General features: G+C 45.4%; 4 protein-coding genes across 7 annotated transcripts; 3 read left to right on the top strand and 1 right to left on the bottom strand.

Moving 5' to 3' along the window:
* On the top strand, positions 1,066-2,949 carry LOC8077266 (protein CURVATURE THYLAKOID 1B, chloroplastic). Its single transcript, XM_021452337.1, has 6 exons — positions 1,066-1,331; positions 1,441-1,538; positions 1,665-1,751; positions 1,857-1,919; positions 2,019-2,056; positions 2,583-2,949. Exons 1-6 carry the CDS (start codon positions 1,235-1,237, stop codon positions 2,641-2,643), a joined length of 444 nt encoding a protein of 147 aa, XP_021308012.1. The 5' UTR covers positions 1,066-1,234; the 3' UTR covers positions 2,644-2,949.
* Positions 4,087-8,645, top strand: LOC8077265 (protein SUPPRESSOR OF FRI 4). 4 transcript variants are annotated; one of them, XR_002449863.1, is made up of 8 exons: positions 4,087-4,491; positions 5,176-5,273; positions 5,665-5,785; positions 5,908-6,320; positions 6,673-6,788; positions 6,899-7,934; positions 8,009-8,096; positions 8,207-8,645. XR_002449863.1 is itself a non-coding variant. In XM_002462791.2 (7 exons), the coding sequence occupies exons 1-7, from the start codon at positions 4,301-4,303 to the stop codon at positions 8,276-8,278; spliced, it is 1,065 nt and encodes a 354-aa protein (XP_002462836.1). In that variant the 5' UTR covers positions 4,087-4,300; the 3' UTR covers positions 8,279-8,634. The 4 variants fall into 4 exon arrangements, 1 of the variants encoding a protein (XP_002462836.1); XR_002449862.1 differs by having other exon boundaries at positions 8,009-8,645; XR_002449861.1 differs by having other exon boundaries at positions 6,899-8,096.
* Positions 8,740-11,484, top strand: LOC8074210 (extensin). Its single transcript, XM_002462790.2, has 4 exons — positions 8,740-8,749; positions 8,867-9,376; positions 9,663-11,147; positions 11,295-11,484. Exons 1-4 carry the CDS (start codon positions 8,740-8,742, stop codon positions 11,324-11,326), a joined length of 2,037 nt encoding a protein of 678 aa, XP_002462835.2. The 3' UTR covers positions 11,327-11,484.
* On the bottom strand, positions 11,637-14,351 carry LOC8074209 (mitochondrial amidoxime reducing component 2). The gene is made up of 8 exons (XM_002460620.2): positions 14,040-14,351; positions 13,778-13,927; positions 13,178-13,354; positions 12,991-13,079; positions 12,830-12,894; positions 12,592-12,694; positions 12,049-12,159; positions 11,637-11,935 (listed from the first exon to the last, which is right to left on the bottom strand). Exons 1-8 carry the CDS (start codon positions 14,194-14,196, stop codon positions 11,807-11,809), a joined length of 981 nt encoding a protein of 326 aa, XP_002460665.1. The 5' UTR covers positions 14,197-14,351; the 3' UTR covers positions 11,637-11,806.

Raw genomic sequence — 15,246 nt, 5'->3', positions numbered from 1 at the left:
TTTCATAAATACCGAGAAAACTAAAGTATTTGATTAAGTCCATTTTGGCCCTTAAATTCTTGCCTTTGTCTGACTTTAGCTCCTTATCAACTATCAAAACCATTCAATTTTGACCCCAAGACGGTTTTGATTAGTTTTGACATGGCTTAGAGGTCAAAATCAAACGGTTATAGCTGCTTTAGAGCAACTCTAAGAGCTTAGCTATTCTTGTTATAGAGACTATTTTAGAATTTGCATAGCAAAAGGTAAGCTTCAACAGATGTGCTATCTGTTTTTGTAAAATAGAAAGTTAGTTATCCCTTGATTTTCGGTGGCCATATATAGCTAACCATTGACACTAGCTATCTGATTGTAAGGTTGTTGTGGACTTCTTCTTTTTTAAGAAGTTTTTTCTATTTTACAAAATAGCTAAATAATAGAATTTGACTACTAAATTTAGGCAAGCTCTTGGAGTTGAAATTAGCCAAAGTTAAGTGCTGCAGTGCCAAAAATATTTTTATCCTAATTTTACACATTCGTCCATATTACCTCACCGAACATTCTTTTTTTTTAATGAAAGTACGATTCCACCAGTCTGCACCCTCTCACGATGCAATCTCTGTCTAAACGAGTTAGGCACTGGGATTAGAAATGGATATGGGTTTGGACGAAAACAGATCAGATGTTATTGATATCATTTTTTTTATTTTTTGTTAAATTTGGATTTAAATATGAATAATGTCAGCCACGTCAGATAAGATACGATTGAATATCGACATCGTAAATATACGATTTGAGTATTCAAAGACGGATAGAGTATCGGATATTAAATATGCAGACCTAGATATCGATAAATTTGTATTTTTAAACTAATTCGATCTCAAATACAATCGGAAATATCTGTACTATTTCTGCTGTACAATACAAAACCGTTATCCACCCAGTACCAGTTTGGTGTTGTTTTTCTCTCAAAACTCTTGTCCGTTGTCTGTTTGTTGACACTATCCGTAAGCGGATTCCCGTCTCCACAACGTGTGGTGCGCGCGCCGCCCAAAATCCACCACCCCGGCGCTCCACCACATCGCAGCCCGCCGTGGCGCTCGCGCCTCCCCCACCGTGGCGCTGTCCCCTCCCTCCCCTCACAAAGCATCGGCCTCTCCGAGTCCGAGCGGACGCGAGCCGCCCACCCACGCGAGACGCGACCTCAGGGTGCCTCTCTCTCTGCCTACTGCTCCCGCTGTACCTTTCCTTCCCCATGGCCACCGCCTGCCGCCTCGCCGCGCCGCTCGGCCTCGCCCCGTTGCCCCGCGGCCGCGCCTCTGCCGGCGTCGTGGCCGTCGCCCAGTGCGGTGGTGAGATCGAGCACCTTCGCCGCATCCCGCTCTTCTCCTCCTTCTCCTAGTGTACTTACGCCAGCTACTGACCATCATTAGCGACTTTGCTTGTTATCTCGGTCGCCAGGCTCCAAGATCCCGAGAGGCGTTGCTGTCAGGGCGACGTCCGGCGGCGAGGGCGCCACGGAGGACGTGCCGGAGATCGTCAAGGCTGCGCAGGACGCGGTCGGCATCCCCACATTTCCTTTGTTATATTACCTCATCTTTAATTAATTTTCCTTGCGAGTTGAGTTTGCTGCCACCGTGATTTGCTGCGCAATGTGCATTACCGTGAGCGTTGTTTCTAGGCAGTGGGACAAAGTTGAGGACAAGTACGCCGTGGCCACCATCGGCGTCGCCGCCATCGTCGCGCTCTGGACGGTAGTAGGTGCCATCAAGGTACATGACCAAGACAAAGCACACACCACATGTTTGTTTACCTCTTGTTCTTCGTTTGAGTTCAAATACGTAAAGTTACAAGAATCCTCTTTTCTGCGCGCTCAGGCCATTGACAAGATTCCTCTTCTGCCTGGTGTTTTTGAGATAGTTGGCATCGGCTATACAGGGGTAAGTTCTCAAGCATTTCTCCTTGCAGAGACTCTGTTCTATGTTGCTGATGAACCTCTCTTATCATTTATCAACGTGTGGAATGTGTTGATGATGCAGTGGTTCACATACCGTAACCTCGTCTTCCAGCCAGACAGGTGAGGCACACTGTTCTTGACGATCCCTTTTAAGTATCATACTATGTTACAATTTGGTCCTGTAATCCTTATCTTTCTTCTTCAACCAAAGATCATATCGTTCCTTTCTTTTTCCTGAAACGTAAAAATAATCACAAGTACCAATTTAACTGTGGCATTATTGAGTTTCTTTTCATGAACTGGTACCAAATAGCTTATATATTCTGAATCAGTACACTTTTCAGTTATGCAAGATATAGCTTTACGTTATGTCATGGCACAAAAAGATGTAATGATTTATGCTTCATTCTACTGAAAATAACCTCTTCATCGTTTCCTTGTACCGATTTCTTTGTTATAAACTTCTACTTCTACCTAACCAAATTATATCTTCTCGACGTAGACACAGACAGCTCTTCCCCTGTGTATCTAGAAAAAAAAAATGAACTGTCGATCCTATGCTTGCATAAAAGAGGAACTAGCCATAGTTTGATATATTTTCATATTCTTATCAAGTTCTCTGCAATGATGGATTACATATTTACAGGGAAGCTCTGATCGGCAAAATCAAGAGCACTTACAAAGAAATCACTGGGAGCAGCAGCTGATCAAACATCATTTACAAGATGGGTTCTTAAGCAGATTGTAGAATTGCATCCGTAAGCACTGAGCTGCTATGCAAGTGAAAGTGCTAACATCGGAGACTGGAGCCTCAACTGCTTCTGGTCCCCTGACCTAAGTCAGAGAAAAACTCTGCAGTTGAGCAAAGCCGTTTTACTTGTTTCGATGTAATATTTATGACATATTTCCAGTTCTTTTTCCAGAGTTTTTCTCTTTAGAGAGCATGCGATTGGCTCTTTGCTTTTTGAACTATCTCAGACCTATGATAATTTGGTTGAATGTTCTTGTACCAACGTGCATTGCTATTTCTTCTCTCAAGAAAGGGCATTGTTTTTTTTGCCCCTTTCCTGGGCAACAAGTATGACTAGAAATTGAACTCGAGAAGAAGCCTAGTATGATAATATGCTGACTTGTTAAAGGCAATCCCCAACAAATTCAAAAGAAAATACAAACAAACTACAGACCATGAAGGTTTCCAAATAAGCCCTGTAGAAAGGACGTGCAGTATACTTTTCTGAGAGAGAACTCATGTGGTAAAATGCCACGATCAATGAGTTTTTTCCTTCGCCGATCGATCTTTTCTTATACTATCTTCCCCTTCTTTTTGATGTATATATATTTGGTTGCTTTCACAGCCATATAGATCGTATATCCTGTATGAGTAGACGCAGGCTGAACGGATGCATTGGTATGGAAAGAATACTGCGTGGGTAGATCGGTCGGACTGAAAGTCATCGTGCGACAAGCAGCTCTGAAGATTACTGTTTCCTTGTTGGGCCGAGAATTGAGACGTACAAGGCCCATATGGCCATATCACCTGCGTTGGCCCGACAGAAACAGGTGGTGAGGAAGACCAAGAATGGAAATGCGAATTGTGTTTTTTCTTTATGAGAAATTTGTGTTTCTTTCGTGTGTGCATGTGCTGTGTGTAACATATGATCGGCCTTCGTTAGATTTGTTTTTACAATAATATACTCCCTCCATAACAAATTACAAGTCATTATAAAAATCAGGAAGAGTCAAACCACTTTAAATTTAATCAAATTTATATGATAAAATAATAATATTTATAATAGTATATTTATTCGATATCATAATTTTTTTGTATTTTTTTATAATTTTTGTTAAACTTGAAATGTTTTGAATAATACAAGTGGTTAGACTTAGTATAAAAAAGTCAAACTAATTATAATTTGCAGTGGATTTAGTAGACTAGAAAAAGGAATTTATCTTTTTTTTATATAATATATAAGCATCATCATCACAACTGCAATGAATTTTCTCTCACGAGCCGCACCATAACAAATCTAGGAGGTGAGCGCGTGAAGACAAGCCCACGTGCTGCCCCACACGTCAGGTTCCGTAACCGACCGGGACCCCACTCTCCGCATGATATTTGCAAACAACCCCTCTCCAATTTCGCACCGACCGACACAGCCCCTCCGTGCCCACACCAACCAAGCCCGCACGAGACGAGCCCCGAGACCGAGACGTCTCGCCCTCGCCTTCTTCCTCCCCTCCCCTCCCCGACCGCTGCCGCCCGCGACCTCTCGCCGAAACCCTAACCTACCTTAGACCCCGCCGCGCCGCGCCGCCCAAGGAAGGAGGGAGGGGGAGGGAGACCCACGCATCAAAGGGCGTCCGATGGGGAAGAAGAAGAAGCGCGTCGACAAGGTCTTCTGCTACTACTGCGACCGCGAGTTCGACGACGAGAAGATCCTCGTCCAGCACCAGAAGGCCAAGCACTTCAAGTGCCACGTCTGCCACAAGAAGCTCTCCACCGCCTCGGGCATGTCCATACACGTCCTCCAGGTCCACAAGGAGTCCGTGACCAAGTGAGAACTGCCTCCCCGTCCCCATCTTCTGCTCTTCCACCTCCTCGATCTGTGCCCGCCTCGATCTGGGGCGGCTGATTAGATAGGGGAGCTAGCTCTGCTAATCCCCGCTGCCCCCATAACGGTGCCGTGTAGCTTGTTTTGATCTATTGGTATCCCTTGTTGTTGGCGAGGTGTAGTGTGGTCTATGGATTGCACGTGCGCCTGGCTGACTGTTGAATTTTGAACCCCCCACCCCCCTCCCCCGTTTTAACGTTCGTGCACCCAGAAATTTTAGTCTTATGGTATTTATTGCTTGTTGGCCATCCCTTTTATTATGGACTGAGAGGCTTCTTACCGAAAAAGGTAGAGTGCGATTCTGGAATCTGGATGATATGCTTGTGTTATGATCCCATAATGCTCATGGTTTTCATGATTGAGTACTTGTGAGCATAAGGGGTGTTATACTTTGATGCTTTGCTCGTTTTATCGATTAATGTCATATTTCATTCTAGTGTGTTGGTATTTTATGAATATGCTAGCGTGTTGGTATTTATGAATATGCTAGTGTGTTGTTATTTATGAAGATGCTAGTGTGTTGGTATATATCGATTAATTGCTAAACTGACAACAGTGCAGTTCTATTTTCATGTACAACCTTTGCACTGGAAACAATTCTAACCTGTTGCTTATTTTTGGCTACAGGGTTCCTAATGCAAAGCCTGATAGGGAGTCAACGGAGATAGAGATATTTGGAATGCAGGGAATTCCTGCACATGTATTGGCTGCCCATTATGGAGAAGGTATGGCGATTTCTCTGCTGTAAAATGCTTCCTTGCGTTTTTGGATGACCGAGGAGTGCTGAAAACTGCAATGAATCTAGAAGGCACTGTTTCTGTAGTTTCTTATTTTTTTCATAGTAGCAGCTGTTTTGTTCTCCTTATAACTAGGAAAGCACTACATATTTCATAGTAGCAGCTGTTTTGTTCTCCTTATAACTAGGAAAGCACTACATATTGTAGGTTTCTGGACTACTCTAGCTGCATATAAGGCTCAGGTAGAGAAAACATAATGAAATTATATATGCATGGGAAATAAATTGAATTTAAGAGATGAATGAACTTGCTATTTGGTATCATTCCAGAAAGAGCATTATAACTTTTCCCCTTTACCTGACATCTGTTTCACGTGCAGAGGAAGATCCTTCAGCAAAGATGGCCAAAGTAGAAGTGCCACAGGTAAGGCCTGTTATTATGCCTAATTCGCTAGGCATGGCATTTCCTCCGCGACCAGCTTATGGTGTAGCACCTCCAATGTATGTTCTCTATTTCCTCCTGCCTACTTGCACCAATTTAATGTTTCTGTTCCTCATCCTGTATGTAACCATTGTGTGCACTCACTTTGGAAACGTTCTAAATCTTTCACATTTGCTGGCAGCTATAATCCTGCACTTAATCCTTTGATGGCCCGTCCTCCAATTTGGCCTGGTCCACCAGCACAAGCTTGGTATCCACAACAAGCAGCATATCCACAACAACCAGCAGTTTCAGTTCCTCCAGTAGTTGCTGGGCTCCCACCACAACAACCACTATTTCCTATTCAGAATGTGCCTACTCCTATGACATCAGCACCTGCTAATGTACTTCAAACATCGTTTCCTATGGCCCCTCCAGGAGTACCGTCACCTGTTGCTCCTCAGGTTTCCCAGCCTTTGTTTCCTGTTAACACTTCAGCTGTCAATGGAGCTGCAAGTTCCCCATTTTTAGCATCTGTGGTACCTGGAACCATCCCGGCAAGTTCTCCAGCAGCAGTTGGTGCTGCAGGAATTGGATATGGAGCTAACAACCAAGGTATGTTGATCTTAAAACCATTGCTATGTCACTTCACTGCAGTGTGGTATATTTTCATTTGTTGTTTGCAAATATGGTGACTTCTGCACAGGGATTGTTGAATTTGTGCAGAAGAAATAAAAAATGAACATAAATATGTTCTTATGTTATCTGAAAATGCCTTTGATTTTTCTGTTCTTGAAACAAAAATTAGTTCAACAGCAAATGTACTTTATGTTGTCCTTGTTACTTTATAATTTCGATATTGTCATTTGAGACTTAAGGTGAACGCTGCTTTTCTATCTTGTATGTGTTTTTGCCCACGGTGCAAAGTATGCTATCAGTGAACTTACATGTGCATCCATCTGCTCAGGCACTGGAGGTCCAGCAGTTGGATCCTCACCTGCAGTGTCCAACAATAAGGCGTCCGGTGCCCAACCAGCTACGAATGAGGTCTATCTGGTGTGGGATGATGAAGCAATGTCAATGGTATGCTTCTAACTGGTATCTCTTGGTCTTTTAGGTTCCTTGTGCTTTTGGTTCATTATAGTGATATGACTGAAATGTTAACAATCTCAAATGTTTGTTGTCTTCTGTAGGAGGAAAGAAGGTTGGCGTTACCCAAGTATCAGGTGCATGATGAAACTAGCCAGGTAAGTTGTGTTTTTTATGTTTCTATACTATTATTGTAGTTTATCAAACAAAAGGGTTCGTCGCTCAATCTGCAGTTGCTGAGCAATAGCGATATTATATTTTGACGCGTCGAACCAATTCTTACCTAAAGTGTATGCATGATTGTATCTTCTTTGGTGCTGTACTCATATGGGCAGTTCATTGTAGGGGTACTAGGGTGATATCTGATATTAGCTGTTGCAGAATTCAAAGGCATTTTTGTTATCCTGAACATGGGTTTGAGCGGTGGCCTTCATTGTTTGTTTTGGCCCACAACATGCTTGGGACCATAGATTTTGTGTTGCGGAGTGGTGGTGGCTCCCCTCAGTTTGTTGCATTTAGAAATTTAGTGATGCTATGAACCGTGCATTTTGCATTATATACTTGTGCATAAGAAGTGTGTGAACATCTTGGAAGGTTTTTGCTACTCTTGACTTGTTTGTGATATATGAACTTGCCCATTTCTTTTCATTGGTATCTGCTATGCACATAATTGATGCATTTGATAGTATACACAATTCTTTTTAGCCAATTACTTAAATGCAAATTAAAACAGTACCTCGTTTACAACCAATTATCTTGTGTTCCATACTTCCATGTATACAATTGCCCCTTTCATTTTTATTTAAAATTTTAGCACGCTCACAATGTACTGAATTGTGAACTTGTCAATGACTTGAGGGCATGTAACTTGAATGTTTTAGAGGAATATGAAATAGTCTCATCCAGTCATAGCATATGTGAGTTTGAGACGGTTCATATTCTGTGCCACTTTACATTTTCACAATGTCTCTTGTGTTGATTGGTCACCTATATCCTGCTGATTTCGCGCACATCAGGAGTTCCAAGTAGGTATTTACATCGTTCTTCCTACTAGTAAGTTTTCTATAATCTGACAAATTTCGTGGTGCTATGCTAATGGCTTGAGGGTTATCGGCCAAGCCCTGGACAGCTGGCAAATATGTATGTATTTAATTTCAATTGAAGCATTAATTTTATTCATTGCCAATTCACTGCATGCAAATATGGGTTTGTAGCAAAAATAGGTGGCTGAGGTTCTGCCAATACGGTAGCATTTATTGTAGCTTAAGTTTGGTCGAGAATGTGGCAAGAGTTTTGCTCCAGGTCAGCTTTCATTTGGCCAGTGAGCCTGAGAAGCTCTGCTTGAATCTTTGTTCCAGAGGCACCAACCATATCTAACACCAAGTTTGTTGTTTCACAATTCCTATGAACAGATGAACTCTGTTGACGCAGCAATTGATCGAAGAATATCAGAGAGTCGGCTGGCAGGACGCATGGCCCTATGAAGATGGGGGCTTTGCTTGGTAGATTACCCACCCCCCTTGCAGTTCACCCAAGGACTCGCCTGTGCTTTTATCGCTGTGCAGCAGTCGGACCTGTTCATTTAGTTAGCGCATGGAGTTGTTGCAGTTAAAAGGAATGTTTTGTTTCTGACTTGTTGGAGTGTGGAGCCTTTGTTCTTCTATGTTTCCAGCAGCGAGAAGAAAATGAATTGTAGCCCTTAGGAGTTAATTTGGTCCAATTGTCACCTCTGCACGATTGTAACCTGGTGATGTGTTATTGCCAATTGAAGCCTAATGATGTACATTGTCTGGAAAGCAAACTTAAAAATGTTACCGATTTGAATATTTTTGTTCCTACAGTATTTGAGTATGATGCAATCTTGGAATATTCTTCCACTGCTCTGGTTATTCGTTCTCTCTTATTTTCTCCAGTGGCATAGGCTGGTTATTTATTTGATGGATTAATGGCTCCAGGTATCTTTTAAGAATGTTGAGTATTAGTACATCCTAGAGACTCGCACAAGTTACAATTTACAACATGTGCACACAGCATGCTGTGCTCAGTTCCGAGTGGGGCCTATCTTGAGTGAGACCCAAGTAAATGGAAAAAGGGTAGCAATAGCGAGGCCTCCCAATCTGCAATTCTCTGGGCACGGCACGAGCACGAAGCAAGCATCTGTGCCAAGATTGCCAAAGGAGAAAAGGGCGACCGGCCGGCAGTCGAATCCAAAACCTCAGCATCGCCAACGGATCCCAATCATTTCCATGCCGCTTCACTCCTTTCGGACGACGCTTTTACCCAGGCTCTCCCTCGCGCCGAGCTTAACACGAGGAAAGCTCACACATGCCTCAAGTCTCCCTCTCCGCTCACTCTTTCACCATCTAGCTCTGCTTTTACACGCTTTTGTGTGTCGCCGCTGTGTTTAACCGGGGGGCTGCTGGGACATGGCCACTATAACAACTCCGGAGCTACGGCCCGCACGGCCGCCATGCGTCCACCCGCTGAGAGCTCCGTGTACGCCATGGAGGAGAGCACCGCGTACCTGCTGCCACCCTCGCGGCTGCTCTTCGTCTTCTTCGCCTTCCTCGCGCAATGCGGTGGTACGTAGCTAGGCTTCATCATCATCTTCTTCTCATCTTCTTCCATGCTACTGTACATACATGGCTACTGTATCTTGTTGCACTACTGCCTATACTCTGTCATGCATGACCGTCGAAAGATTCGTATGTTTGTATCACTCCTTGAGTAAGCAAGCTTCGGCTTCGGCCATTGCTAGCTTTGCTCGTTCCATACGTTTTCTTCTCTTTGATTTGATTTGGTGACAAGGAGTGTCTCGATTATCAGATGACTAATAAAGTGACTAAACAGTAAACTTTGTTTTGGCAGGTGCAAGAGTGCTGAGGCCAGAGAAGATGCTGCTGGGCCACTACTCTTACTACAGCTCGCCGGTCATGCCCCCCTACGCCGACGTGTTCGCATCACCAGCCCCTCCTCCTCCCGGCTCTCCCAACTGCGTCCTCACTCCGGACGCGCCGCCACCGCCTCCTCCGAAGGCGACCACCGTCCCGGCGCCGGCCTTCGTCTACTCGTCCCCGCCGCCGCCGGAGATGGAATACTACTACCCTCCGCCGTACATCAGCCCAAGCCCACCAGATATCAGCCCAAGCCCGCCGCCCACAGTTGCGCCGCTCCCGCCCGTCATTTACCCAAGCCCACCACAAGTCACCCCCAGCCCACCAGAGGTTGCACCATTTCCCAGTCCCAGCCCACCCGAAATCGCGCCGAGCCCGCCAGAGATATCACCGAGCCCACCAGAGATCGCGCCAAGCCCACCAGAGATATCACCGAGCCCACCAGAGATCGCGCCGAGCCCACCGCCCACAGTTACGCCTCTCCCGCCCATCATTTACCCAAGCCCACCCGAAGTCACGCCTAGCCCACCGGAGATCATCTCACCGAGCCCGCCGGAAATCGCACCGAGCCCGCCGGAGATCTCACCGAGCCCGCCGGAAATCGCACCGAGCCCACCGGAGATCTCACCAAGCCCACCGAGCTACGAACCAACGCCGCCGAGCATTGTGCCGAGCCCACCGGAGTACGCGCCAGAGCCACCAACCTATGTCCCAAGCCCACCGGAGTACGCGCCAGAGCCACCAACCTACGTTCCAAGCCCGCCGGAGTACGCGCCAGAGCCACCAACCTACGTTCCAAGCCCGCCGGAGTACGCGCCAGAGCCACCAACCAACGTGCCCAGCCCACCGGCGTACTACGCGCCGGAGCCGCCGACGTACGTGCCGAGCCCGCCAGAATATGCACCAGAGCCGCCGACGTACGTGCCAAGCCCGCCAATCTACGCGCCGTATCCGCCCGGGATCATCCCGAGCCCTCCGGAGTACGCGCCGGAACCGCCTGGGATCGTCCCGAGCCCGCCGGAGTACGCGCCGGAACCACCTGGGTCCGTCCCGAGCCCGCCGGAGTACGCGCCGGAGCCGCCGGGGGCCGTGCCTGGCCCGCCGGAGTTCGCGCCGGAGCCGCCGGGGGCCCCGGTCGTCCCCTCCCCGGGAGGCGGCTTCCTGCCGCCGGTGGTGTTCCCGCCCCCGTTCGCGACGCCGTCGCCGCCGGGGACGACGGGCTCGGAGTGGTGCGTGGCGAAGCCGTCGGTGCCGGGCCCCATCGTGCAGCAGGCCATGGACTACGCCTGCGGCTCGGGGGCGGACTGCGACTCAATCCTGCCGTCGGGCCCGTGCTACCGGCCGAACACCATGCTGGCGCATGCCTCCTTCGCCTTCAACAGCTACTGGCAGCGCACCAAGGCCAACGGCGCCACCTGCGACTTCGGCGGCACCGCCATGCTCATCACCAAGGACCCCAGTAAGTCATCATCTCCAACGTTGTTCACTAATCAGCAGTACTAGATAATTACTTGTAATGCGCATGTGCGTCTAAATTCAGTAACAGTTTCACAAATTCTTCAGCTCAATGCATGTAATGTAAACCAAGTATGCTTTCTCCTTTCAGGCTATGGTGGCTGCCACTACATTTTGATGTGATCAGGCCAGTCCCACCGATAACACAGTGACTGCACTGTTCCTGTCACAATTTCTTTAGCTATCGGCTGTGGCCTGAAAAGCTTTGGAAGTAGGATACAACAATTACTGAAGATCCGACGAACTAGAGGTACATGCTGTTCTGATGTTACTGAAGGAACTTGCAGTGGATCACTGATTTTGTATAGGGTATAAAAGACTCCATCATCAGCCATCCATTCCATCCTATTTAGACAGAGTCTTCTAACTCCCTCGCTTTTTTGGTACTTCTTATTGTTTTGTATTATTCTGATGAATAAGGCATGTAATATCATAGTGGTAAATAAGTACCTGATGAAGGTTAAGCTAATTCATAACGAGTGTCCAGGGCAAGTGTTTTATTCTCTCATCAAACAGTCTTAACAGCCTACTGATTTTTATTTATCCAGGGAGTATAACACACTCACTTATTTTGAACACATCGTCACTATTTTTAACCCTAAATCAGGCTGGGGCTTCATCAGAAGAAGCGAACGCTTGCAGAACATAAACTGGATCGCCAACCTTGATGATCTTTCCTTTGCCCTTTCCTGATAGAGATTCCTTGCAGACTAAATTCTGCCCAAAGTACACCTAGAAAATCGATTAAAACGTTCTGTTGTCAGTGATCCTGATGATCTTAGCAACTTGCAAGGCCACCGGCTAAGCAGATAATATGAGGAAGATAGGCTGCATAAGACAAATACCTGTCGTTTATTTTTGTGGCTTGGACGAAGCACTTGGTCAGACCGGAATGTCAGTAGAGTTTCAGTTGGTTCAGTGCCAGGTATTCCATTCTCTTGATTAATGGTTGGCACCTGAATTAGCCAACACAATAACTAACCAAATGATAAATTTGCATGTATTGGCTTGCTGAAGTAAACGCGCACATCATTGTATGATTTGAATCCAATTTGTCAATTTCTATGTTGAAAAAATACCATTGCAATGAATTACTTTTCATTTTGACAATGGTTACTTCAAGTACACAAATAAATCAACTAATAACAATACTAAAGTCTACAGCTAGGATATATTGACTTAGGATAAGTACTTGATAGATAATGCTTACACAGTAAAAGGTATCAGTATTAAACTATCACACAATTAAGTAGTTCAACATCAGACCATACAGCCAGCTTGTTGAACCACTCTTTATTTTCATCAGCTATCATGTCCCCTTTCAGACATAAACTGCATAACCACCTTCGAAGCTAGAAACAGCGACAATATCCGAGGGGGTATCTTACCTTGCAACGGTTGCATAACTTCACACCTAGGAATGTTAGGTTGTTTATCTTTATGGTTTTCCACAGGTCCTCTGAGTATGGGTGGCATCCATCGACTAAAATACTGTCAAAAGGAATCAGCTTAGTAAGAAGGTAAGGACACAAGTAGTAAGTAGTTAACTGTCAACCTCAATAGAATAACCCAACAGAAAAGTTTACTCAGGAAACATAAGTACAAGCGCACAAGCGTGATGCTCACTTTGGTCTGAAGCGGTTCATTGGTACAGGTTCCTTAAGAATCTCATTTAGTGCATCCAGTGAACCCTGCAGTACAATGAAATGTGCATTATGAGGTGCAAGTTCTGTGTTTGGCAACATTCACGGACATTTGTCACAAAATTGAATAGAAGTATGAGTGACCTGAGAGGCTATCAGAAATGGGAAGCAATCGTTGAATGCAATCTTGTAACCTTGGGCGAAATCTGGATCGGTTGGTCTAGTTTCCGATGCTGTAAAAAACGCAGCAAAACAAGTGTTGTCCATAAGCAACAGAGAAGATCATCTAGCCATGCAAACCTATTCCTGGGGAAATTGTAAATGTCTGAACCTTCTTTGAAGCGCACTAGTCGACTTGGCTTCCCAAAGTAAGTGGAGAACCATTCGGCTGCTTCAGCGCCTTCATCATAGGCAGAGCCAGACCACTCCCACACAGAGACGTCATCGATTGTGGCGTGTTCCGCTGCTAGAGGTATCTTCAATGTGTCCATTCCAGGTGCTCTGATAGCTGCAAGAATTTGAGAGATGTGAATAAGAATTGTCTTTCAGAGTGTCCTCTGAAACATAAACATGGAAACCAAAGTGCAAATAATGCACATCCTGTGGCTGTGCCAGCGGCCTGCCGATGCCCATGAACCGATAAGCTCTTGGCAAACATGTAACAGAGGGAGAAACCTTTTCCAGCACATGAATGCTAACAATTGCTGAATTCCCAATGAAGAGTGAGAGGCACATGAAATTGGCATGAATGCTAACAATTGCTGAATTCCCAATGAAGAGTGAGAGGCACATGAAATTGGTACAAGAACAAATGGCAAGGGAAAGTAGCTGCAGAATCTGCTCTCTCTTTTGCATCAATAATCAATTGGTTCCATTCAGGTTGTACAGTTAATTCCATTACAGCTAGCAAAATGAATCCAACGAACAATACCCATGTGGTCGTCGGGCGTGGGCTGCCAGTCCTCGTCGAAGGCCTCCGGCGGCAGCTCCACCTGGACAAGGGCGAGCTTGGGCTCCACCCGCTGGGTGTATGCTCTCCCTTTGGCGTTCACCACCACCCACTGCCGATCCCACCGGAACCCTGCAGACGAAACACCAGATTAGACACACGGGCATCGTCCCAGGGAGGAAGAGAACGCCATGGATGGAGGATGGAGCAGAGAAGGTAGCGGAGGGGAGGCACGGTAGGGCACCAGTGGAGGCGATGGGCGCCTGTGGCACGGCGAGACCCCTGCAGGACTTGATGGGGTATATGAAAATAGACTTGACTGTCGCCGCCGGCTCCCCGCCTCCACCGCCGCCGCCGCCTAGGAGGGAGGAGAGGAAGGAGGCGGCCTTCTCCATGGCCATGGCTTGGAGCTGCCTCGGTGGAGTGGAAGATGGCAAGAGTGTGGACTTGCTGGCTGGTACTGAAGCCACAGCCCGCAGCTGCAGAGACGAGGGAGCTGATGTCTGATGAAACGAAACCTACCTACCCCTGCCTGGCTGCCTGACAGCTGCAGAAATCAGGATGCATTCTATTTGTTTTTGCTCGGCTACTAAACGATAAAAATGGGTAGCATTTTTCTATGTAAAAGATAAATAAAGGAGTACCCCGGAGTCTCCGGCCGCTGGCGGAGATAGCCGGAGACTCCTGGTCGCCCTCGGTCACACAAGGAGTGTCATCTTTAAATTATTGAGGACTCGATCATTTTTAAATTTAATCAAATATATATAATATATTATTAATATTTGCATTACATAGTAAATATCAGTTAGTGATGAAATATAATTTTATAACAAAATTATTTGGAGATATAAATATTATTAATAGTTTTATAAATCTAGATGACATGGGTATCAGTTAAGTAAAGTTAGCTAATCAAATAAGATTATGAGCATATTCGCTTGTCTTATAGGCCATACTTTTTCTGTTAGTCAATAGTATTTTTCTCTTATTATAATAAATCAGTGAATAGTATTTTCAAACATAACTTTTCAGACCAGCGAACAGGCTCACGATGTCAACGTTCCTTAGAGCACCTTTAATATGATTTATGAGCTACTAGTCTTAAACTATTTTTTATTTTAACAAAAAGCTAGAGCTAGTCTTATGTACGCACTTTAAGATCATGTATGCAATGCTATCATGATATATCCAACATTATAATTTATACACTAAAATTTATAGTATCATTATTAAAGAAGTTTGCCCGACTTGTGGCTTTTGCCATGACGCGTCAACAGGCCGTCTACATCCTCGGCTACACCGTGTAGATGACGAGCACAGAAAATTAAGGCAGTTGACAAAAATTTTTGGTTTTGCGTACTATAGCACTTTCGTTTGTATTCGACAATTGTTGTTAAGATTAATTAGACTCAAAAGATTCGTCGCGCAAATTACAATATGTAATTAGTTAT

This window comes from Sorghum bicolor, chromosome 2 (assembly GCF_000003195.3).
Source record: "Sorghum bicolor cultivar BTx623 chromosome 2, Sorghum_bicolor_NCBIv3, whole genome shotgun sequence".
NCBI lineage: Eukaryota > Viridiplantae > Streptophyta > Magnoliopsida > Poales > Poaceae > Sorghum > Sorghum bicolor.
The sequence above is the reverse complement of the archived record's forward strand: the minus strand, read 5'-3'. Positions and strand labels throughout refer to the sequence as shown.